At 43.7% G+C, this 21,395-nt stretch overlaps 2 protein-coding genes across 13 annotated transcripts in view; one reads left to right on the top strand and one right to left on the bottom strand.

The window, feature by feature from the left end:
* LOC110530293 (mitogen-activated protein kinase kinase kinase kinase 3) overlaps nt 1–2,570 on the top strand; it is an 83,204-nt gene extending 80,634 nt beyond the window's left edge. For 7 of the 11 annotated variants that reach the window (XM_036986534.1, XM_036986520.1, XM_036986528.1 and 4 more), the window contains 7 exons: nt 137–240; nt 447–618; nt 716–784; nt 901–993; nt 1,332–1,402; nt 1,572–1,627; nt 1,955–2,517. In XM_036986534.1, the coding sequence (XP_036842429.1) occupies nt 137–240; nt 447–618; nt 716–784; nt 901–993; nt 1,332–1,402; nt 1,572–1,627; nt 1,955–2,111 (722 nt within the window). In that variant the 3' untranslated portion in view covers nt 2,112–2,517. Of the gene's footprint in view, nt 1–136; nt 241–446; nt 619–715; nt 785–900; nt 994–1,331; nt 1,403–1,571; nt 1,628–1,954 lie in introns of all 11 variants that reach the window. The other 4 variants (XM_021613297.2, XM_021613291.2, XM_021613282.2 and 1 more) reach the window with 2 other exon arrangements.
* A 2,905-nt stretch (nt 2,571–5,475) lies between these two features.
* On the bottom strand, nt 5,476–21,111 carry arhgef33 (Rho guanine nucleotide exchange factor (GEF) 33). Of its 2 annotated transcripts, none has more exons than XM_021613199.2 (15): nt 19,774–21,111; nt 18,878–18,921; nt 14,396–14,560; nt 13,961–14,082; nt 13,721–13,854; nt 13,370–13,492; nt 13,044–13,170; nt 11,101–11,233; nt 10,436–10,543; nt 9,997–10,089; nt 9,305–9,489; nt 9,062–9,157; nt 8,155–8,968; nt 7,760–7,896; nt 5,476–7,305 (listed from the first exon to the last, which is right to left on the bottom strand). In XM_021613199.2, exons 1-15 carry the CDS (start codon nt 19,793–19,795, stop codon nt 7,188–7,190), a joined length of 2,421 nt encoding a protein of 806 aa, XP_021468874.2. In that variant the 5' UTR covers nt 19,796–21,111; the 3' UTR covers nt 5,476–7,187. The 2 variants fall into 2 exon arrangements, with proteins under 2 accessions (XP_021468874.2, XP_021468884.2); XM_021613209.2 differs by having other exon boundaries at nt 8,155–8,947; nt 19,774–21,110.
* Nucleotides 21,112–21,395: the final 284 nt, after the last annotated feature.

The raw sequence follows: 21,395 nt of genomic DNA, 5'->3' as shown, positions 1-21,395 counted from the left end.
ACAGGTACAATTAAATAAGAGAAGTTGAGGATAGTTCAGAATAATGCATAATGCATAATAAGACATATTGATAGAGTATAGCTCAGAGTTCAAAGACCGATTGTGAGAGACGTTGAATGTGTTTGTTTGTGTGCAGTGAGGAACCCATACAGCGGTCACAAGTACCTGTGTGGAGCGTTCCAGTCCAGTGTGGTTCTGCTGGAGTGGGTGGAGCCCATGCAGAAGTTCATGCTCATCAAGGTCAGTCAGTGTTTGGGTCAGTTCAGGTCATTCTGGGGCAGATTGACTGAGGATGACTAATGGGATATAATGGACCCTATCTGGCTTGGATAACCAAATGCAGTCCTATTCAGGCTGCTTATTAGATTGGCTAAAGTAGCGTGAGAACATTGCTTGTCTTTCTGGTGTGTAACAGCATGCTAAATCTCCTTTGGTCTTTCCTGTAGAACATCGACTTCCCCCTGCCCTGTCCTCTGGAGGTGTTTGAGATGCTGGTGGTACCAGAGCAGCAGTACCCTCTCATCTGTGTGGCTGTCAGCAAGGGCACCGAGATCAGCCAAGTGGTCCGCTTCGGAACGGTCAACCCCAACTCAACATCCTCCTGGTTCACAGAGGCTGGTCAGTGGAAGGTGGTCGTCACAGCGATGATGATGATGATGATGGTCTTCATTAGGGCGATGATTGTTTCTAATGAGTTGTTTTTCTGTCCCCTCAGATACGCCCCAGACGTGTGTCATCCACGTCACCCAGTTGGAGAGGGACACCATATTAGTTTGTCTCGACAGTCAGTTTTACCTCCCGGCAACAACTTGACTAACCCAAATAATCATTTTATTCTCAAATGAGACATTCCAGCTTCTGCATAAGTAAATGAAACCATTAACTACTTTCTCTGCTCAGGGTGTATAAAGATCGTGAACCTACAGGGAAGGTTGAAGTCCAGCAGGAAGTTGTCTGCTGAGCTGACGTTTAACTTCCAGATCGAGGCGATAGGTACGTTTCCATAACCACGGCATTCACACTTCTCTAGACGCTAGAGACAGACAGACAGACAGACACACTATAGACACAGGCAGACACACTATAGACACAGGCAAACACACTATAGACAGACACACTATACTATAAACGCACACTGTACTATAGACTGCACTATACCCAAAGACACCAAAGACTGGGTCCTGTGGTGCTGAAGACATATTTTTCCATCTGTGTGTACGTCTCTACGCAGAAAGATAATTCGATGTCCTAAGAATGTTTTTTATGTGAAGCATTTCTCAGCTCGTATCCGTGCTTTTTGTGGTCAGTCTAACATCCACGCGTCTTTGCAGTGTGTCTCCAAGATAGTGTTCTGGCGTTTTGGAGGCATGGTATGCAAGGGCGGAGTTTCAAGACCAATGAGGTAAGTGGAGGACGTGTAGGTGGGTGGCTGTCTGAGAGGAGTGGTTTGTTTGTGTACACTAGAGGGTGACTTTCCTCTGTCATGTCCCGGTCCTGTTTATAACAACAATGATCCTGTTGTATGTGTTTCAATATGATCTTAAATTATACTTTGTCTTTCGGCACTCCAGATCACCCAGGAGATCTCTGATAACACACGGATCTTCAGACTGCTGGGATCTGACAGGTGAGTACTGTAAGAGGGTCCAAGATGCTCAAGGTCACCTTACCTGACACACACACACACACACACACAGACTTACATACTTTGACCCCTTTCACTTTTACACTCGCAATGATATTTTTTAGAAATTTTCTCTTTTAGATATTTCACTTTTACATTGGCGATAACATTAACATGGATGTCGCCATGATGCCCAGTTTGTTTTCAAATGAGCTGCTTCAGTAGTATAGAACCCTGATCGCCTGAAGTCTTTGGTGTTGGTTGTGTTAGTTGTTGGTTGTATGCATGCTTGCTTGTCTCTTAATTGCTTGTTTGATTTTGTGAATGAAGAAACTCTCAGCACGACAGTTCAGGGCAGGAGGGAGCCGCCAGTCTGCCCAGGTATACTCACTTCTCCCTGGGTCACACCAGGTCTCATCTAGCCTACAGACTCTCTGATCTATGGATGTCCCCTGTGGGGACCCTTGTTTTCATTCTGCCTGTATGAGTGTGTGGGTTGGTTTTCTGTTTTCTTTGGTCAGTAACTACTTTGTTACAGCACGTTGACCCTATTCACATGATGGAATTTGTCTATGGGGCTTGAGTATGCTATAAGTAGGATCTGGTGTGTGTTGGGGGGTGTGGGGTCTGTTGGTGTGAAATAGTTTTTTTCTGTGTGTGAGGCTTACATCCTTAACCCCCTGGTCCCCTCTAGGACCATATACTTTCACAGTGTGAGTCTGATCTGAACTTGCCCCCACTGTGTTTCAGAGTGGTGGTGCTGGAAAGCAGGCCGACAGACAACCCCACAGCACCGAGCAACCTCTACATCCTGGCTGGACACGAGAACAGCTACTGATCAAACCGCACAGCATCCTGGGAACACAAGTCACTACAGACACAGACACTACAGACACAGACACTACAGACACAGACACTAGAGACATACAGACACTAGAGACATACAGACACTAGAGACATACAGACACTAGAGACATACAGACAGACACTAGAGACATACAGACAGACACTAGAGACATACAGACAGACACTAGAGACATACAGACAGACACTAGAGACATACAGACAGACACTAGAGACACACAGACAGACACTAGACACATACAGACAGACACTAGAGACAGACAGACAGACACTAGAGACAGACAGACACTAGAGACAGACAGACAGACACTAGAGACAGACAGACAGACACTAGAGACAGACAGACAGACACTAGAGACAGACACTAGAGACAGACACTAGAGACAGACAGACACTAGAGACAGACTAGAGACAGACAGACACTAGAGACAGACAAGAGACAGACAGACACTAGAGACAGACAGACAGACACTAGAGACAGACAGACAGACACTAGAGACAGACAGACAGACACTAGAGACAGACAGACAGACACTAGAGACAGACAGACAGACACTAGAGACAGACAGACACTAGAGACAGACAGACACTAGAGACAGACAGACACTAGAGACAGACAGACAGACAGACAGACAGACAGACACTAGAGACAGACAGACAGACAGACACTAGAGACAGACAGACACTAGAGACAGACAGACACTAGAGACAGACAGACAGACACTAGAGACAGACAGACAGACACTAGAGACAGACAGACAGACACTAGAGACAGACAGACAGACACTAGAGACAGACACTAGAGACAGACAGTAGACAGACAGTAGACAGACAGTAGACAGACAGTAGACAGACGCTAGAGACAGACAGACAGACGCTAGAGACAGACAGACAGACGCTAGAGACAGACACTCAGACAGACAGACACTCAGACAGACACTAGAGGCAGACAGACACTAGAGGCAGACAGACGCACACTAGAGGCAGGCAGACGCACACTAGAGGCAGGCAGACGCACACTAGAGGCAGGCAGACGCACACTAGAGGCAGGCAGACGCACACTAGAGGCAGGCAGACGCACACTAGAGGCAGGCAGACGCACACTAGAGGCAGGCAGACGCACACTAGAGGCAGGCAGACGCACAGACAGACAGACACTAGAGACAGACAGACAGACAGACACTAGAGACAGACAGACAGACACTAGATACACAGACAGACACTAGAGACAGACAGACCGACACTAGAGGCAGACACTCAGACAGACAGACACTCAGACAGACAGACACTCAGACAGACAGACACTCATACAGACAGACACTAGAGACAGACAGACCTAGAGGCAGACGCTAGAGACAGAACAACGCTAGAGACAGACAGACGCTAGAGACAGACAGACAGACAGACGCTAGAGACAGACAGACGCTAGAGACAGACAGACGCTAGAGACAGACAGACGCTAGAGACAGACAGACGCTAGAGACAGACAGACGCTAGAGACAGACAGACGCTAGAGACAGACAGACACTAGAGACAGACAGACGCTAGAGACAGACAGACACTAGAGACAGAGCGACAGACAGGCACTAGAGACAGACAGACAGACACTAGAGACAGACAGACAGACCTACAGGCAGACAATAGAGACAGACAGACAGACACTAGAAACAGACAGACTCTAGAGACAGACAGACAGACAGACAGACACTAGAGACAGACAGACAGACAGACACTAGAGACAGACAGACAGACCGACACTAGAGACAGACAGACCGACACTAGAGGCAGACAGACCGACACTAGAGACAGACAGACCGACACTAGAGGCAGACACTCAGACAGACAGACACTCATACAGACACACTCAGACAGACAGACAGACACTGGAGGCAGACACTCAGACAGACAGACACTGGAGGCAGACAGACACTAGAGACAGACAGACAGACACTAGAGACAGACAGACAGACACTAGAGACAGACAGACAGACACTAGAGACAGACAGACCTAGAGGCAGAACGACGCTAGAAACAGACATACGCTAGAGACAGACACTAGAGACAGACACTAGAGACACTAGAGACAGACAGACAGACGCTAGAGACAGACAGACACTAGAGACAGACAGACACGCTAGAGACAGACAGACAGACACGCTAGAGAGACAGACAGACACGCTAGAGACAGACAGACAGACGCTAGAGACAGACAGACGCTAGAGACAGACAGACGCTAGAGACAGACAGACGCTAGAGACAGACAGACGCTAGAGACAGACGCTAGAGACAGACGCTAGAGACAGACACACACCCACTATAGACAGACACACACACTATACTATAGACAGACAGACACACTATACTATAGACAGACAGACACACTATACTATAGACAGACATACATACTATACTATAGACAGACAGACACACTTACACACTATAGACACAGACACACTTACACACTATAGACAGACAGACACACTTACACACTATAGACAGACAGACACACTTACACACTATAGACAGACAGACACACAAACACACTATAGACAGACAGACACACTATAGACACAGACAGACACAATATAGATGGACTATAGACACACTATAGACAGACAGACAGACTATAGACACACTACAGACTATAGACAGCCTATCGACAGACAGACTATAGACACTACTGCTTTAGCTTCACAGAAGACAGATCCTTCAAGCGTCCGCTTCCAAATGGCCTTTTACTTCCTTGAACACCTTTATTTATTGTGGCAGGTAACAAACACCTGGATGACTTCTATATGATTTCAACCACTGCTAGCATCTCAGCTCACACCACACAAGTGCTTAATTGACCTGTATTTAATTGTTGTAAATATAAATGTAGTATTTTTTTGCAGAAAGGTACCCTGGCTACTCTGGGGTTGTACACTAAAGACTGGTCATGTAGATACGTGTGCATAGGTATTCTGTACAGTTATAAAGATTTTAAGGGGTGGGGGGGGGGGACAGTTTGAGCACTAAAAAGGACTTCCTGTTTTTTGATCATGTGATCAGGGACAGGATTTGAAGCCCCCTCTCTGAGGTTTGGCTAAGTCTGAGCAACAAGGAAGTACCACTATACTGGTAATGTCATTCTGCACGCATCGTCAGCCCAAATGTGGGAACTTCCTTTCTGGTTTGCTTTGAGAAATGTCTAATGGGAGATCTACAGTTTTCATTCTTAGCTTCCACTTGTAACTCTATGAGGTGAACATTCATTTCAAACGGTTTTAATTGCAGGCTTACTTCCCAGCTTAGTTGTATGCTTTTTTAATACTGTGGAATCACTGGTGTTAAAATCTGCACAAAAAGATATTTAAAAAAAGGAAATGTGTCGCTGTATGTAACTGTATGTGTGTGTGTAAACTTAAACATGCATATGTTCTCACAAGCTGTGACACAGGGGTTACATTAGATGAGTCAAGTTCTTCTAGAACACTCACTGAACTTGTTTTGAAATACTTTGAGATCGTGGAGGGTGAAATGTCAAAGGTGAAATACCAAAACAGGCTCCAGTGATGCTGTTGTTTTAATCACCAGGGTTTCATCATGTTGTAATTCTCAATGTCAATATCGATCATATACACTATAGTCAAATGGCCAAGAACTAAACATTCCTTACTGTAGGGCTCAGTGAAGATGTTTAAAAAATATGAATGTTACATGTTTTTATGTAATGCCAAAATATGTTCTCAATTTATGGCCAAAATTTGTTGGGTGTCTCTACCTCGTGTTAGAACAAAAGGAAACGAGTTGTGTAGAAGGAAACAAGTTAAAACACTACAAAATTCATGTTGGTTTTAATTTACACAGTAAACATGTGTAATGATTATGGACAAACTAACTTCCTTTATGCTGCATTATCATTTTCATATTGCAATGCACATTATTACATGTATATACTGTAAAATAAAATCGGTTGGTTTTACATACTGTATAATTGCCTATATTTTGTTTCCAATGTGTAACAGATTTATGAAACTGGTTAACACATTAAAAGAAGGAACTGAAGGCTGTTGTCTGTCGTACAGAAATATGATGGAAATGTTGAATCTGTTTCACATTTTATGGTTTGCAAGCATTGTAGATAAGTACCTATATTTTTCAAAGGGAAGTAATTGCTAAGCAGGCAATATGATTTGTGAGTTTTTCAGAAATACGTATTGGTTATTGGTTGGCGACTATTGATTACAACGTGGACTTTTCTTATGTTGTTTAATTGTCTTGTCACAATTTCATTTATAAAAAATAAAAAAATAACTTCACATTAAAAATCAACATTTTATTTTGATTTGAGAGGGAGATATTTATTCCAATCATCTTGATGGAAAATTATAGATCTTTACCTACATTATTGCAGTTCATGAGTATACAGTATTATACAAAATATATTATCTCCATGGATATTGAGGAGACCTCTAAAATGGAAAAACTAGTACTAATTCAAAAACAAATACTTAACCTATACAGTATTTTTACAGTAGTTATATAGGAAAGGAGTATGTCAGTCTGATTTGCTCAATATTCCAGTTTCATATTGCATATCAGTGTATGTGTGTCTATATAGCCTATCATTTTGCTTAGAAGTGTGTGTGCGTTATCAAGGCACCTATTTGAAGTCTTTCTCAGACCACTTAATTTGTAGTGCGGTTCTAGTCACACTTCACACAGCAGTCCCGCGGTCGATGCCTAGGTGGGCGACTCCTGGGGTATTGCCTGCCTCACTGGAGTTCTGGCTTTCTGGCTTCTCTTTGTCCTTGTCTTTCTCTCCTCCCCCCGACCTAGAGGACACAGTATATATATATATATATATATATATATATGAGGTTACTGCACTGCTACTGGATACACCGTACAGCATTACTGGAGTAATTCCAGCATGTATTTGACAAGTATTGTTTCTTCCTAGCTCCTGTAAATGAATGGTGCTGTAAAGTGCCCTTGATACAAGAGGAGAGATGTTCACAGCACGACCTGTCAGACGAACATTGTCTCTATCGAAACTTAAAAAATTCTATTAAAGCTTTCAAACCTTATTTGTGGCATACAAATACATTTTTCTACGTAAACACCAAATGGAAATTGGTTTAGTGGTGAGTGGACGGTTTGTTAGTCGTTTTAAAAAAACATTTTTTTACTGACATTGTCAAATAAAGTGTAGGATGATGTTGGCTTTCTGAATTTGATACTGCCAATAATGTTCTGTTTTTGGTCAGCATTTCCAGCATATATTACTTTTTCTTGAAGAGCTTCTTGAAGGAGCTCCTGAATCCTCCCTTCTCCTGTTTCCTGCTCCTCTCACTGAAGGGGGTGTGGTTATTCCCCTCAGCCTTCCATCTTGGCTCCTCCCCCCAGGGTAGGCTCCCAGAATCCTACGTAAAGGAGTAACATTTGTTGTAAATACACTCAGTGGCCTGTAATAATATCACACATATAGTACATAGTCACAAATGGCCCCCAAACTGAAACACTCAAACCTCCCAGCAGGCCAAGGTACTCTCACATTCTAGTCTATGGCTGATCAGCCCTCTTCCATCTAAAAAAATAAACAATAACCTTAGGGTGCCTCATAAACTCAACCTCATTGCTTGATAACTGTGGCCTTCATCTATCCACTCCCTGATGCGCACCTTGTTGTGGTGGTTATGTAGCTCCTCTTCAGTGACTCCTATCTGTCTCTCTGGCTCTGCCTTTTGCTGCGGGGGGCTGATGGGGCTGTTGTTGCTGCTCTGGCTCTTGCTGCTGCGTGGGTGATATTTATTACTGGACTGCCTCTCCAGCTTGGTGTGTTGGTGGGCCCCGTTGCCCCTTAGGTGGTCAGAGAGATGTCCGGGGCCACTATCCCCACTCACAGTGCTGTCCAGCTGCAACCCGTTCAGGGACTTGCTCTTACGCTGATCGGCCTGCAGGGGGCGGTGGTGGTGAACTCGCATCATTCCGGCCTCGTCTGGAGACACGCACCCCCGACCAGGCAGCTGCTTGTACCCACTCTCCCGGCTGCCCCTGTTGTAGACCTCACGGACGGCCTGGTGGCTCTTAGGGTAGCGCACAAAGGCAATGTCGATGCTAGAGTCAGAGGAAGCGCTGGAGCATTGGTCAAACATGGACATGTTGTGAAGAGATGAGTTTGTGTCCTCATACAGCCCCTCCAAGCCCGGGGCATCCCCAGGGAGAAGGAACTCCCCCAGGGCATCGGCCATGGCTGAGCCTGGGGGCAGCCGTTTGCCGGGCAGCCGCTCTGATGACCCGATCTCAGGAATGCTCTGCAGGCATGGAGGTTTGAGGCGAGGGTCGGTGTCAGGGGAGAAAAACGGGATGGCAGAGTCAGAGTGGTGGGCCTCGCTCTCCCAGTCCTGAAAGCGTATAGACTGGATCTGCTCCAGGAGCCTCTGCTTGCTGCGTTTCACCTGGTTGGCATGCTCTCTGTGAGGGGAGAGGGGGAGGCTGTCAGTGGGACAGACGGAGTTAGTGCATGAAGAAATGCATGAAGGACTGACTGATAATATGAATGTCTGAGTGTAGTCAGAACGAACTTACAGTATTGCATTGCTGCTGGGGTAAGGAGAACCCATCTCATTGGCTTGCATAACGTTACCACAGTCCACGTTTTTGAAGAACTGCTTCATAGTTGACCTGCAACAAGAAAATAACTATATTTAGCCCCGTAAGGAGCTTCTTTATATGGTCACATTCACAGCAGAATGTCTGAAATATACCATCACAGTTCACTGTCCTCAGACCCGTTAATCTGTACCCTGTTCCCCATGTGCACATGCTTACCAAAACACCAAATCTGAGCCTGGATCAGATGCTGACCTCTTGAGCTCCTTGCGGTTGTGCAGGAGCAGCTCTTGGTTGTGCTGCAGTAGGTGGGCGTACTGGGCAGTGAAGGAACTGAACTGCTGGATGCACAGCAGCAGCAGGTAGTAGTCAGGGTGCTCTGCATCCGTCTGCTTCAACAGGGTCTGAAACCAAACCAGACCACACAGGGACGCTACGGACTCATGTGAACCAAGCACTAACCAGTCACCGCTCTAATCTCAGTTAACACAGAACTAAAGTCTTGCGTAATTGGTGAGATGTTTGATGAAGTTCTGGGTCCATGCATGTTAAGATAAGAGATGAAGAGCTGCTAGAATGAGAAGTAGAACTGGAACAAGGACCACCAGCCTCTCTCTTTGCAAGTCTATGGGCTGAATGCTAACTCCTGTAAAATTGTGATTTGTCTAAATAACCAGTGACGAAAAACCTAAGCACCAGAACTGTTGCTGCTCGTTAGCTATCGGTGCCCAATAGTATAAAGACAGATCTACGGTACCATTTAAGTTTACGTAGTTTGCCCACAAGACAGTATCACCACTCTGATTTAAGATACTCTGATGGTGAAGTCCGCTCTTTTATAAATACCTATGTTGGGTTGGTGGTGTACTGGATGTGTGTATCAGAGTGTCATGGAGGGGAAAGAGCCTAACCTGCAGCAGCAGAAGGTACTCAGGGATCCTCTGTACTGGCTGGAGGAGCAGAGTGTGGAGAGAGGGGTGTGTCTCATCCCCCATGATGTCACCCTGGAACATCAGACCGTCAATCAGAGAAGAGACAGTCAGTTGACTTAAGTCTCCACAGAAATCATGTGAAATCAATTGTCCGGAAAGGTTATCCTGTAATAAAGGCTGTGTGAGTATAATGTCATAAAACTAAGTCATAATAAACTTCACTCCGGTCTACTTGTCATGTGCTCTTTGTTAATTGAAAGAGATTTACTCAACAATTTCCTGAAGTAACCCTTTCCTTCTGGATAACTGCACTATTGAGACTACTCTGCGGGTAGCTCTGTGAGGGTAGCTTTGTGCGGGTAGCTCTCTGCGGTGGTTGTGGTCAACACTGCCTGGTTGTTCAGTGTTCCTAATTTACCTCAAACAGGCCGGCAGCTTTTAGTGAGGTGGTGGTTAACATGCTGACCACAGACAGACATTCAGGCAGCTCCTTAAGATACGACACGTAGAAATCCAGGAAATCACTCTAGAAGACCGGCAAGATGGAGAATTAGAGACAGACAGACAGACAGTCAGTTATTGAAACTCAGTAGATAGTGTCACAGTCTAGAGAAATGACCAGGAACATAAACAGAGCAATACAATATATCCCCCCCCCCCCCCCCAAATCCCCACATCTCTCCCGAGTATCACATGTGGTCTTGTGATAAATTTGAAGTGCTCCACATGTGACACTGTGACTGGTGAGAAGAGGCACTGAGTCACAGCCTTCCCCCTGGAGAGTCTCATCTGGGGCCCCTAACTCCTAATCCAACCATTTAACTAATTTCCATCTTTCAATCAGTCCCACCCACTTAAACACACATTGGTCCTAATACAATTATCACCTAATAGGCTGGATACTGTATGTTAGGGGTTATGTAGTTATGTGAGGGGTTATGTAGTTATGTGAGGGGTTGTGTAGTTGGCAGGCTGCCTGTGACACCATAACTATAACCCTGAGTTTCTCCGGGTCAGGTTAGGAAAACTCAGGGCCCCTTACCATGACTTCATGGGTAATTTGTGTCTATGAAAGGTTTGTACCTCTTTGCTGGTGAGCCTCATGAATACATCTCCCATGATGCCCTGCCACTGGCACTTGAGGACCCTCTCCTGCAGGGTGTGGAGAAGCTCCAGGTGTTGCTGGATGAGGAAGCGTAGAGAACTGGGGAACGGCCTGGAGAGAGAAAGAGGAGATCGATATAACACACATCACATTACACTGCAAGGAGAGCGGTACAGAACAGAGCAACATATGGAGTGGTTTAAAAGACAGGAGGCCAGTTATATTCTATGGTAACGGAGAGCGTGTTGAGAAGGAGAGAGGCCAACATTGATGTGGGAAAACAGAGTGGAAATACACACAGTTCAGGAAGTGGTGGTGGTTGACAAAGGCACAAACAGAACTGGAGAATGAGAATGGATGGATGAAAGAGAGGGAAAAAGATATGGATAACTACACAAAGAGACAAAGGAGAGGACAGAGTTGAAATTATGGAATTGAAAAATGCATTCAAATATTACGGTGTTAGTAGACAGATTACTGGGGTAAATGGACCAATGTTTTTGTTGTAATAGCAGTGTTAGTAACAGTCATAGCATGCTAATAGTAGCAGTAATTTATATTTTGTTGTATTCATGGTTGAACTGTGAGTGACAGACTCCCTGCCACCGGGCACTCCCCCAATACTTACAAACAAATACATGAACTCACACACATCAGTGAGCAGAAAGACAACAGTTTCACCAAAAAAACGTTATGACTCATTGCTCTTACGGGTGTTAATTGAGATTAACCAGATGAAGAGACACACTCCAAAGGTCAGAGGTTATTAATGAGGGAAAGGGAAAAAGTTGAGTATACAGTAACTAGGGGAGAGCTCTCTGAAAGTTGAAAATGTAGTGCTCAGATGTCTCTGTGAACTCCAGATAAACAGGGATTACATTAAGTCAGATCTCTGTGGAGTCCTTTAAAAAGCCTCTGCTTGCCTGAATGGCTGTGTTGTTCAATAGATTAATTTCCTTTCCTCGCTTTTATAATGTCCTCCTTCTGACTGTAATTAGATCGGTATCTCCTGTTTAAGCCCCTGTGTCAATGAGTGCTTGTCTGTGTGCCAAAGACGAGGGTAATCTTTGTTATATTTATGAACCGAACCAAGGTCAATGTTGAGAAAACAGTTATAACTTCCTCTGCTTTCATGAGTCATAGTGAACTATTAAACCCTAAACCCCAAATCTGAATTCATAGTGCACTATTAAAACCTCTTAAGGATCAAACGCTTTTTTCCATTTTCACCTAAAATGACACCCAAATCGAACTGCCTGTAGCTCAGGACCTGAAGTAAGGATATGCATATTCTTGATACCATTTGAAAGGAAACATTTTGAAGTTTGTGGAAATGTGAAATTAATGTAGGAGAATAACACATTAGATCTGGTAAAAGACAATACAAAGATACATCATCTTTGAAATGCAAGAGAAAGGCCACAATGTATTATTCCAGTTTAGACACAAATTAGATTTAGACTGATCCAATGAACCATTGCAATGAACCATTCAAAATGTTGTATCAAGTCTGCCCAAATGTGCCTAATTGGTTTATTGATACATTTTCAAGTTCATATCTGTGCACTCTCCTCAAACAATAGCATGGTATTCCTTCACTGTAATAGCTACTGTAAATTGGACAGTTAGATTGGTGCAGTTAGATTAACAAGAAGTTAAGCTTTCTGCCCATATCAGATATGTCCTGGGAAATGTTCTTGTTACTTACAAACTCATGCTAATTATATTAGCGCACGTTAGCTCAACCGTCCCGTGGGGGGGTGGCGATCCCGTAGAGGTTAATTGGCTCTTATGAATCTCGAACATATGTAAAACCAGTCTGGTGGCTCTGCTGTTTTGAACTTGAACAAAACAGTTCAGACAGTGTTGCTACCTGATCTTATGTAAAATGTGTAAATAATACCCATCAGTGGTACAGTACCGTTTGTCTTTGGTGTGGAGGGCCTCTGAGCTGTTGAAGGTGATGTTGGCTTTCAGCAGCAGAGACAGGTATGACACATAGACCCTTTCTGACTCCAACAGCTCCAGGGCAGCAACCTGCCTCTTACCTGACGCACAAACACACATAAACACACACACACAAAGTGAAAAAGAAGCACCACACTCACATACTTTTTACACCGCTGTGACCTACAGTATTAAATGGGAATTTGTCTATTGACTGCTAAATAATTTTACGTAGGGCTCCCTAAAATAACAAGGGAATAAGTCACTGACATGTGTAACGGCATCGGTGACGTCACTCACCGTTCTCTGGGACGCTCTGTGCATCCGTATCGTCTCGGCTCTCTTTCCTTTCTCTCCACACTGGAGACTTAGACTGAGCTCTCTGGGGCTGGCCACTGGCTGCGTCCTGCTCTGAGTTAGAGGCTGCACCACACAGTACACACATGGAGCAAACACAAGCATTTGCCAGTCGATTCCACTGTCTTTCATGTGCTGTAAATATCCCTATACAGCCCCCAGGTATTTGAGTCAGTTGAGGCAAGTACGTTCAATGACTTTCATGAACAGGTCTTTAAGGACCAGCTAGTCAGTATAATCAATGACACATACAGGACCGGTTATGAATGTCTGTCCCTCAGAGGCATAACTCACTCTGTGTGGAGGCTGTGCTCATCTGTGGAGAGCAGCTGGGCAGGCTGGCAAAGTAATGCTGGATGACATTGAGCTCTGTCTGGTTGGAGAGACACCCATGGCCCTCCCCAATGCAGTCCCCTTTGGAGCTTTTCCTGACAAAACCAAGGGGAAGTAACAGAGAGTGGTGAGTTCACGTCAGGTGATGATGCAATGTGTGTCTGTGAATGTTCATGCATGTAACGTGTCAGTGTCACGTACCTCTGTTGAACGGACAGGATCTCTCTGCCGGTCTCTGATTGGAGGAGCTCCAGGCCTTTCTGTAGCTCTTTCTGTCTGCTGGTAACCTCTTTGATCTGGGATAAAGCACCGCTCAAGTCCTCCTGAACACAACCACGACACACAGCACAATCCCATCACTACAATATCTAGCTACGTTCACAATACATGTGCCACAGAGTAACATACTGTAATACTTAGGCATCCTGCTAGAATTGCTAGAGACGGTTACTGGTTTGACTGTAGTCCACTGTAGACGACTTTACAAGCGTTTCGCCACACCCGCAATAAAATATGCTAAATATGTGTGTGACCAATAAAATTTGATTTGATAGTATAAGAAGAATGATAACCAAGGAACATATTTCGTATCAGATATCAGTGAGGTTTGTTCAAGTCATGTGGGAAGTGGGGTACCTTAAATGTGTTGAGGGAGTTCCTGATTCCCATGATCCTGTCATCCACTTCGCTCTGCTGGCCCTGAGCCCTCTCCTCCAGACCTCTGCCCCTCTGCTGCAGCACAGACACGTCCTGTAACACTCCCTGCAGCCCCGTACGCAGCTCCACCACCAAGGCCTGCAGCTGGAACACCAGAGGTTAAGGGTCAGAGGTTAGGGGTTAGGATGTAACAACAGTTACTACATCGATGGTTGTTTGTGACCTTACTAATGTCTCCAGAATGTTCAGAACACACTGTAACTACATTGGTTCTGTATGTGGGGGTGAATAAATGACTTGGAGAGATGAGCAGCTGTTTTGACAAGGAAAAGATAGAGGGGAAAAGGAAGGTTAAGAGAAGGAAGATGGGGAAAGAAGATAAAAACAGATGGGTGAAGGTGAGAGTGCTGGGGTATAAGATGTCAGAGAACCAGGACAGAAAAGGAGAATAGACACGGGAGTTGAGAGTTAACGGAGACTGACGGTGAGCCTATTTGAACATTTCTGTGTCATTTGAACATCCTGGAGATCGCTGCTCTCCCCATGCAGTCCTCACCAGCAGCTTCCTGTCCTGTAGTGTACTGTCTGTGAATCTCTCACTGCAGCCATGTGTGGCCCAGCAGTTACCCTTCCAGAGGTCAGCGAGGTCACAGCTCATTTTGGCACAGGGTTTGTTTCCAACAAGGCTCTCCACTGAGTCACATTATTCTCTTTATCTTCATTATTGTGCTGTTGTTTGGAGAGTGTCCCAATTTCTCCTTTTTGCCCTCCCGTTAGAGGCAAGCTTTTTTCTGTCTCTAGTGTAGCGGCCGTTCTTAGGATGTGGAGATTTATTGAATTTAGTCTGCAGAGATAAGTGAATCAGCTCATGTGAACAGACAGGGATTCAGGCTGCTGCCTGCCCCTCTCAGTTCCTCTCCTTCCGTCCTCTCTCCTCTTCTCTCCTCTCCACTTTAGTCCTCTTCACTCCTCCCCCTTTACGCCTCTCCTCCACTCTCCTCTCCTTTCCTCTCCTCTTCACTCCTCTCATCTACTCTCCTCTCATCTCCTCTTCACTCCTCTCGTCCTCTCTCCTTCACCCCTCTCATGTACTCTCCTCTCCTCTCCCCTCCTCTCTTCTAGTCTGTGGATCAATCATGTGAAAGTCATCAGGCTGCAGATTCAAGATGGCTGCTGCCCTTCTTTACAGATGTACAGATCTTATAAGTGTACAATACCTTGTCTCTGCTCACTACTTTAGACTGCGTAGCAGTACATACATAACACATACAGTTGAAGTCGGAAGTTTACACTTAGGGTGGAGTCATTAAAACTTGTTTTTCAACCACTCCACAAAGTTCTTGTTAACAAACTATAGTTTTGGCAAGTCGGTTAGGACATCTACTTTGTGCATGACACAAGTAATTTTTCCAACAATTGTTTATAGACAGATTATTTCACTTATTATTCACTGTAACACAATTCCAGTGGGTCAGAAGTTTACATACACGTAAGTTGACTGTGACTTTAAACAGCTTGGAAAATTCCAGAAAATGATGTCATCGCTTTAGAAGCTTCTGATAGGCTAATTGACATCATTTGAGTCAATTGGAGGTGTACCTGTGGATGTATTTCAAGGCCTACGTTCAAACTCAGTGTCTCTTTGCTTGACATCATGGGAAAATCAAAAGAAATCAGCCAAGACCTCAGGAAAGAAATTGTAGACCTCCACAAGTCTGGTTCATCCTTGATAACAATTTCCAAATGCCTGAAGGTACCACGTTCATCTGTACAAACAATAGTACGCAAGCATAAACACCATGGGACCACGCAGCCGTCATACCGCTCAGGAAGGAGACGTGTTCTGTCCTAGAGATGAATGTACTTTGGTGCGAAAAGTACAAATCAATCCCAAAACAACAGCAAAGGACCTTGTGAAGATGCTGGAGGAAACAGGTACAAAAGTGTCTATATCCACAGTAAAACGAGTCCTATATTGACATAATCTGAAAAGCCACTCAGCAAGGAAGAAGCCCAAAACTGCCATAAAAAAAGCCAGACCACGGTTTGCAACTGCACATGAGGACAAAGATCATACTTTTTGGAGAAATGTCCTCTGGTCTGATGAAACAAAAATAGAACTGTTTGGCCATAATGACCATCGTTATGTTTGGAGGAAAAATGTGGAGGCTTGCAAGCCGAAGAACACCATCCCAACCGTGAAGCACGGGGGTGGCAGCATCATGTTGTGGGGGTGCTTTGCTGCAGGAGGGTCTGGTCCACTTCACAAAAAAGATGGCTTCATGAGGAACGAAAATTCTGTGGATATATCGAAGCAACATCTCAAGATCTCAGTTAGGAAGTTAAAGCTTGGTCGCAAATGGGTCTTCCAAATGGACAATGACCCCAAGCACACTTCCAAAGTTGTGGCAAAATGGCTTAAGGACAACAAAGTCAAGGTATTGGAGTGACCATCACAAAGCCCTGACCTCAATCCTTTAGAAAATTTGTGGGCAGAACTGAAAAAGTGTGTGCAAGCAAGGAGGCCTTCAAACCTGACTCAGTTACACCAGCTCTGTCAGGAGGAATGGGCCAAAATTCCCCCAACTTATTGTGGGAAGCTTGTGGAAGGCTAACTGAAACATTTGTTAAGTTAAACAATTTAAAGGCAATGCTACCAAATACTAATTGAGTGTATGTAAACTTCTGACCCACTGGGAACGTGATGAAATAAATAAATCCTGAAATAAATCATTCTCTCTACTATTATTCTAATATTTCACATTCTTAAAATAAAGTGGTGACCCTAACTGACCTAAAACAGGGAATCTTTACTGGGGTTAAATGTCAGGAATTGTGAAAAACTGAGTTTAAATGTATTTAGCTAAGGTGTTTGTAAACTTCCGACTTCAACTGTACCTAATAGCAATGCAACACTGTCAGTGTATTGAATTGTACTTTACAGCTTTCCCGTACTGTTACGATATTTGATATCTATTTAGCACGGTGTTAGAACATACTGTATACTAGTCCATTGATATATAGTACAAGTCAACATTTTGGACTCACCTACTCATTCAAGGGTTTTTCTTTATTTTTACTATTTTCTACATTGTAGAATAATAGTGTAGACATCAAAACTATGAAAGGACACATATGGAATCATGTAGTAACCAAAAAAGTGTTAAACAAATCAAAATATATTTTAGGTTCTTCAAAGTAGACACCCTTTGCCTTGATGACAGCTTTGTACACTCTTGGCATTCTCTCAACCAGCTTTATGAGGAATTATTTTCCAACAGTCTTGAAGGAGTTCCCACATGTGCTGAACACTTTTTAGTTGCTTTTCCTTCACTCTGTGGTCCAACTCATCTCAAACCATCTCAATTGGGTTGAGATCGGGTGATTATGAACGCATCAGACCAAAGGGCATATTTCCACCGTCTAATATCCGTTGCTCGTGTTTCTTGGCCTAAACAAGTCTGTTTTTCTTACTGGTGACCTTTAGTAGTGGTTTCTTTGCAGCATCTCCTCTGAACAGTTGATGTTGGGAAGCATTTATTTGGGCTGCAATCTGAGGTGTAGTTAACTCTAATGAGCTTATCCTCTGCAGCAACTCTGGGTCTTCCTCTCTTGTGGCGGTCCTCATGAGGGCCAGTTTCATCACAGTGCTTGATGTTTTTTGCAACTGCTCTTGAAGAAACTTACTTTAAGATGTCTTAAAGTCATTTTCCGGATTGACTGACCTTCACGTGTTAAAGTAATGATGGACTGTCATTTCTCTTTGCTAATTTGAGCTGTTCTTGCCATGATATGGACTTGGTATGTTACCAAATAGGGCTATCTTCTGTATACCACCCCTACCTTGTCACAACACAACTGATTGGCTGAAACACATTAAAAAGGAAAGACATTTCACAAATTAACTTTTAACAAGGCATACGCGTTAATTAAAATGCATTCCAGGTGACCTCATTAAGCTGGTTGAGAGAATGCCAAGATTGTGCAAGCTGTCATCAAGGCAAAGGGTGGCTATTTGATGAATCTCAAATATAAAATAACACTTATTTGGGTACTACATGATTCCACACGTGTTATTTCCTAGTTTTGATGTCTTCACTATTATTCTACCATATAGAAAATAGTAAAAATAAAGAACAACTCTTGAATGAGTAGGTGTGTCCAAACTTTTGACTGGTACTGTACATATAAAGATTAGAGACAGGCCATAGTCAAAGCTATTTCTGTTTCTCTGGCAGTGTTTATTCAGATCCCCATTAGCTTTTGCAGAAGCAGCAGCTACTCTTCCTGGGGTCCACAGAAAACACAAAACATAACAAGTAACAGAATACTGATAGACAAGGGCAGTCACACAAATATTAAATACACCCATATGCAAACAATACAATGTAGTGTCGATCCTACATACTCTTCATAGGCAGCAGTGTCTCTTGCAAGGGGGGTGACTATAGAGCGGGTTACCTGAGCAATCTCCAGGTTGGCCTCCTCCATTTCCTGGTCTTGTTCTAGGAGTCAAGAACATCAGTTAATCACACATTGTTATGGACTTACAGTAGCTCCCTGTCACTCACACATCACTATGGAGATCATCCTCAGTTACTCAGACACAAACCATTCTTTGGGGATATATATGAGAATAGACTGTGACAAAGGCAAATAATGTAGTCATGTGGGATGTTCAACACAACGTCTCTCTATTCAGCCTATGCACAGTAAATCATGTTCCAGTAAAACCACTACAAGTTACCCAAACACTGAAATACTACATGAATTGGTAAGGTAGAAAAGGCTCTGTGTCATAAGACAATAAAACAGTTGTGCCATAATGGAAATACCCTACTGTATTAAGAGTCTGTTTCTGTTCAAATACCAAATGTCCAAACTACGAGCAGCATCGCGAAGGTCATTTTAAATGTCTGCTTGTCATGCATTATGCATTTGAGCTTGTGCTGGAATGACATATTCTGAGCAGTAATACTGCAAAGCTCCTGAAAGAAGAACACTGTAGATTAAAATTCACGACAACCAATGTACAAGTCAAATGTAAGTATTTCCAATGGTTGTATCATACTTAAGAGTCAGTACCCAGATAGCATGTTCTGAGAACCATATGGTACCAACTGTTGCAATAACTGTCCATCAACAACTTGCTTCATAAAAACTGTTAAGTTGGCCAAGTAACTAGTTCAAAAGACATACAACAATAATTGTTACTCACAGCACACCAAAGATATTTATCAACAACAGTGTTTTACTGTAGCATCGCTCTGAACTTTGTGACTACCGCCAAATCAGAAAAACAGAACCATCAACCATATTGGTGATACCTGTAACGTAGGTATAGAAGCAGAATTTACCATCTGACTTGCCGTTTTCCATGGTTCCTGTGCCCACTTGCCTAGTCAACAAACAGGGTTGTGTAGTATTTTCTGTCCTCCTCCTGAACACTGGCCTGCGATCCGTCGCTCTAAACCATGAGTCTGATGATCCTCCACACAAAAAGGGCCCTTGTGGAATGATGGCGGGAGAGGTCCAACAGAGAGAGAGAGAGAGAGAGAAGAAAGAGAGGGATAGAGCTAGAGGGCTTTTGACAGTCCTTCATGAGGAGAAAATTGGACAGCTGATTCGATTTCCCCTTACCCTGAAAGTCACATTTTGTAGGAAAGATAACTAAAACAGAGCTGTGACAAGATTTGGTCTGCTCAGGACAGTGACATGCAATAGGTAGTCAGGATATGGCTCTGTAATTCCATACAATTATTTGGCCAAGTTTATTTAAAGACTGTGTATATGTTGTTGTTTGAAACAATGATACATGATGTGCTTCAATGTGTGTTGTGTGTTATGCTTGCAATTGAGTAGGCCTACTGCATGTGATGTTGTAGTGTATTTGCACATATATTTGTTTGTGTGTGTGTGTTTATGAGTCACTCATACACACACACAAGGATTCCCATTTCCCCAACGTTGTGTAAATCATGAGTGTGTCATTGGTGTCAGTCTTGCTAGTTGGGTGAACGTTTCTACTGTAGCTGGTAAGGTTATTATTCGTCAGTGTTATGTGAGTCACTGTGACTATGTGATGCCAGCGGGCACAGTTTCTCAGATCTCACACTCCCATTTCTCTGAATGTTGAATTCATGGTGGGTCACGCTTGGCTGATGTTATCTTACTCTGAAGGGAACACCATGCCAAGGTAGGAGCACATGCCACTCTTGGCCATTGCAACAATGCATTCCACATTCGGTCATATTCAAGTGAGCCTGTGACTTGTTGGAGGCCCACATGAGGGGTGATCTTGGACGAATACATTTACATCCATATTTGGTCTCTTACAGTACATGTATCCTTTAGCTGTCATTTCAGATATACAAGTACATTAATATGGCTCCTGTGCTACTGTCCAGGAGTTGACACCAATCATTCCAATCTCAGCTGGCTGCCCAGCTAGCACATAACGTTCTGAGAACCATATGTTTCTTAGAGCTTGGTGAGGTCGTGCATACAACCTTCCCACAACTTTCAGTGAATGCAGGATAGTTGCGTGGCTTTCGCACATTCTCAGCACATTTAAGGAACTTGACAAAAAAAAAATGCTTGGTATTTCATTACTTTAACAGAATGTTTTCCCAAAAGTTTCCCCCCAAATGTAATTTTAGTAATGTTCGAGGAACATTCTTCAACTGGTTTGACATTGGGAATGTTCTCAAATAGTTCAGAGAACGTTAAGAAACACCTATCTTCTGTGGGAATTTCAGTACTTCAGGATAACTGCACTGTTGGTTAAGGGATTGTAAGTAAGCGTTTCACGGTAAAGTCTACACTTGTTGTTGCCACGCCCTGACCTTAGAGATCCTTATTATTCTCTATGTTTGGGTAGGTCAGGGTGTGACATGGGTGGGAAAGTCTATGTTTTCTATTCCTTTGTTTTTTGGCCAGTGTGGTTCCCAATCAGAAGCAGCTGTCTATCATTGTCTCT

Source organism: Oncorhynchus mykiss, chromosome 1 (genome assembly GCF_013265735.2).
Source record: "Oncorhynchus mykiss isolate Arlee chromosome 1, USDA_OmykA_1.1, whole genome shotgun sequence".
In the NCBI taxonomy this organism is placed as follows: Eukaryota; Metazoa; Chordata; class Actinopteri; order Salmoniformes; family Salmonidae; genus Oncorhynchus; species Oncorhynchus mykiss.
Note: the sequence above shows the minus strand (reverse complement) of the source record. Positions and strands in the feature narration are given on the sequence as shown.